Source organism: Anneissia japonica, unplaced genomic scaffold, assembly GCF_011630105.1.
Source record: "Anneissia japonica isolate Jap-2015-1 unplaced genomic scaffold, ASM1163010v1 scaffold287986_len575832_cov185, whole genome shotgun sequence".
Taxonomy (NCBI): Eukaryota; Metazoa; Echinodermata; class Crinoidea; order Comatulida; family Comatulidae; genus Anneissia; species Anneissia japonica.
This window is the reverse complement of record NW_022692348.1, coordinates 269,187-272,375: the sequence shown is the minus strand read 5'-3', so window position 1 is coordinate 272,375 and position 3,189 is coordinate 269,187. Positions and strand designations below refer to the sequence as shown.

General features: G+C 35.0%; 1 protein-coding gene across 6 annotated transcripts in view; it reads left to right on the top strand.

The window, feature by feature from the left end:
- Window positions 1-3,189, top strand: part of LOC117100270 — a 23,564-nt gene that overhangs the window by 8,705 nt on the left and 11,670 nt on the right. Inside the window, exons 2-4 of one of the 6 annotated variants that reach the window (XM_033239898.1) lie at window positions 1,368-1,792; window positions 2,022-2,088; window positions 2,454-2,512. In XM_033239898.1, coding sequence (XP_033095789.1) covers window positions 1,368-1,792; window positions 2,022-2,088; window positions 2,454-2,512 — 551 coding nt within the window. Of the gene's footprint in view, window positions 1-7; window positions 293-518; window positions 589-953; window positions 1,013-1,367; window positions 1,793-2,018; window positions 2,089-2,453; window positions 2,513-3,189 lie in introns of those variants that run through there. The other 5 variants (XM_033239897.1, XM_033239902.1, XM_033239903.1 and 2 more) reach the window with 5 other exon arrangements.

Below are 3,189 nucleotides of genomic sequence, written 5' to 3'. Positions count from 1 at the left end.
CAGCGCATTATGTTAGCTGTCAGTCACATCGGCCTACTACCAAAAAACTCCAATGAAGAATGCACCCCACAGATAACCATATCAGATGTGTTATTTACAGGCGAAGAAAGAATAAATGTAGTGATATGCAGTGCTGAAGACGCTAAAACGAAAAAAAGTTTTGTGTCGGCATCTAACTCAGCAAAATTAGAGTTTAGTGGTCCGTCTGACTTAGACGGAATTTTGCTTATACAGTTTTGGTTTGTGGAGGACGTTACGCTTATTGCAAGGACTCTAGAACCTCCTAAAAAACGTAAGTACTTAGATTAAGAAAACAAAATATATAACCCTATCTTATCAAATTATTTTGGATGATTTATTATTAATGCGTTATATTTCTTTAATAATTATAAAATTTAATTATTCCATTTTATTATGATCGACGTTTCTTAATTAAATATAACACATAAAACAGTTCATAATGGGATTTAGGAATAGGCCTATAATAATGTAATTTTCGCTATTGTATTTTGATCTAGAAGTGCTTTCGGAGGAGCCAATCATAACGTTGAAATGTCCTGAGTGGGGAGCTAATTTGGAAATAGACAGGTAAGCATAGATCGATCGAAGTATTGAGCTGGGCTGATTAAGTCCTAGATCTTTTCTAAGAATACATATCTGAAACGATTTAAAATACGGAGAAAATGGACTTATTCGACTGGTTCATGCCGTTGACTACGAATTTTCGTTGAGTATTATTTTCATTCGACTGGTTCGTCTTCGTTAAGAAGGATTTTTACTGCGCAGTTGGGGTGGTTTAACGAAGAACGACCAGTTGAATACGGCCAATAATTATGTAGTTAAATTAAAGTAGAAGACATAGGACACTTTATTTTATTTTTACTGCTTTTCGTACGGTTGTTGTGTACAAAGTGTCAATATTGATTAATTAACTGATTTTGTTTCCTTGTCAGTTGTTCCTGCGTTGAATATGATACAGGAAAAACAACAAATCTTGAACCTCCATTCTGCTGTAAGTTAAACTTTCCTGACGCATGTTTTTAATCTTATTAAGCATTATATTAGACGTCAATACAGATTCACTTGCATACCGTAAATGCTCGAATAAGCACCACACCAAACCTGATTTTTCCACTAAGCGCCGCGGCGCTTAATCGAGAGTAAATTATTACCCTGTGTGTAATGTAATACTTTGAGAAAAACAGGGTTTTATATACAATGTAGTATACAGTGTTCATGAATAAATAACACATTGAAGACACAAGCGGCCTTATAAACGCTTACGTACGGTGACGTAGGACCTATGATAGGCCTACTGAACTACAGGATAAGATGTGTATAAGAGAATATATATATTCATAAAACAGTATCTGTGGATCGGAAAGTAACTCAGGATGTTCCATGAGCATCAGTGTGGAAAAACAAGAAAATGGTGTCATTTATGAGTACCTTAGAGGAGATGCAGTGACCTGTGAGTACTACTTCCGGGCCAACGAACGTCAGCGCATTATGTTAGCTGTCAGTCACATCGGCCTACTACCAAAAAACTCCAATGAAGAATGCACCCCACAGATAACCATATCAGATGTGTTATTTACAGGCGAAGAAAGAATAAATGTAGTGATATGCAGTGCTGAAGACGCTAAAACGAAAAAAAGTTTTGTGTCGGCATCTAACTCAGCAAAATTAGAGTTTAGTGGTCCGTCTGACTTAGACGGAATTTTGCTTATACAGTTTTGGTTTGTGGAGGACGTTACGCTTATTGCAAGGACTCTAGAACCTCCTAAAAAACGTAAGTACTTAGATTAAGAAAACAAAATATATAACCCTATCTTATCAAATTATTTTGGATGATTTATTATTAATGCGTTATATTTCTTTAATAATTATAAAATTTAATTATTCCATTTTATTATGATCGACGTTTCTTAATTAAATATAACACATAAAACAGTTCATAATGGGATTTAGGAATAGGCCTATAATAATGTAATTTTCGCTATTGTATTTTGATCTAGAAGTGCTTTCGGAGGAGCCAATCATAACGTTGAAATGTCCTGAGTGGGGAGCTAATTTGGAAATAGACAGGTAAGCATAGATCGATCGAAGTATTGAGCTGGGCTGATTAAGTCCTAGATCTTTTCTAAGAATACATATCTGAAACGATTTAAAATACGGAGAAAATGGACTTATTCGACTGGTTCATGCCGTTGACTACGAATTTTCGTTGAGTATTATTTTCATTCGACTGGTTCGTCTTCGTTAAGAAGGATTTTTACTGCGCAGTTGGGGTGGTTTAACGAAGAACGACCAGTTGAATACGGCCAATAATTATGTAGTTAAATTAAAGTAGAAGACATAGGACACTTTATTTTATTTTTACTGCTTTTCGTACGGTTGTTGTGTACAAAGTGTCAATATTGATTAATTAACTGATTTTGTTTCCTTGTCAGTTGTTCCTGCGTTGAATATGATACAGGAAAAACAACAAATCTTGAACCTCCATTCTGCTGTAAGTTAAACTTTCGTGACGCATGTTTTTAATCTTATTAAGCATTATATTAGACGTCAATACAGATTCACTTGCATACCGTAAATGCTCGAATAAGCACCACACCAAACCTGATTTTTCCACTAAGCGCCGCGGCGCTTAATCGAGAGTAAATTATTACCCTGTGTGTAATGTAATACTTTGAGAAAAACAGGGTTTTATATACAATGTAGTATACAGTGTTCATGAATAAATAACACATTGAAGACACAAGCGGCCTTATAAACGCTTACGTACGGTGACGTAGGACCTATGATAGGCCTACTGAACTACAGGATACGTGAGATAGGTAAAATGGGAACAGGCATGGAAAGCGCCACGCCAATATTTTTTATAAGCGCCGCTCTCGAAAAAGCCTCTAAAAATTGTATAGCGCCGCGGTCCTTATTTGAGCATTTACGGTACGGGCTAATGTTATCCCTCAAATTTAACAATGTTCATAGATAAAATGTCATTGAGTTTTCTGAATAATCCATAAAGCCAAGTTTTCAAAAGAAGGATTATTTCTAAACATTTGAAAAAGCCTCACTACATTGTAAATATGCCTTAATATAATTAGCTGGATAAGGGGGAAAATTCAAAACATCTCAAATTTAGAAAGATAATATTTTAAAGGCAAATTCCATATATATATATAT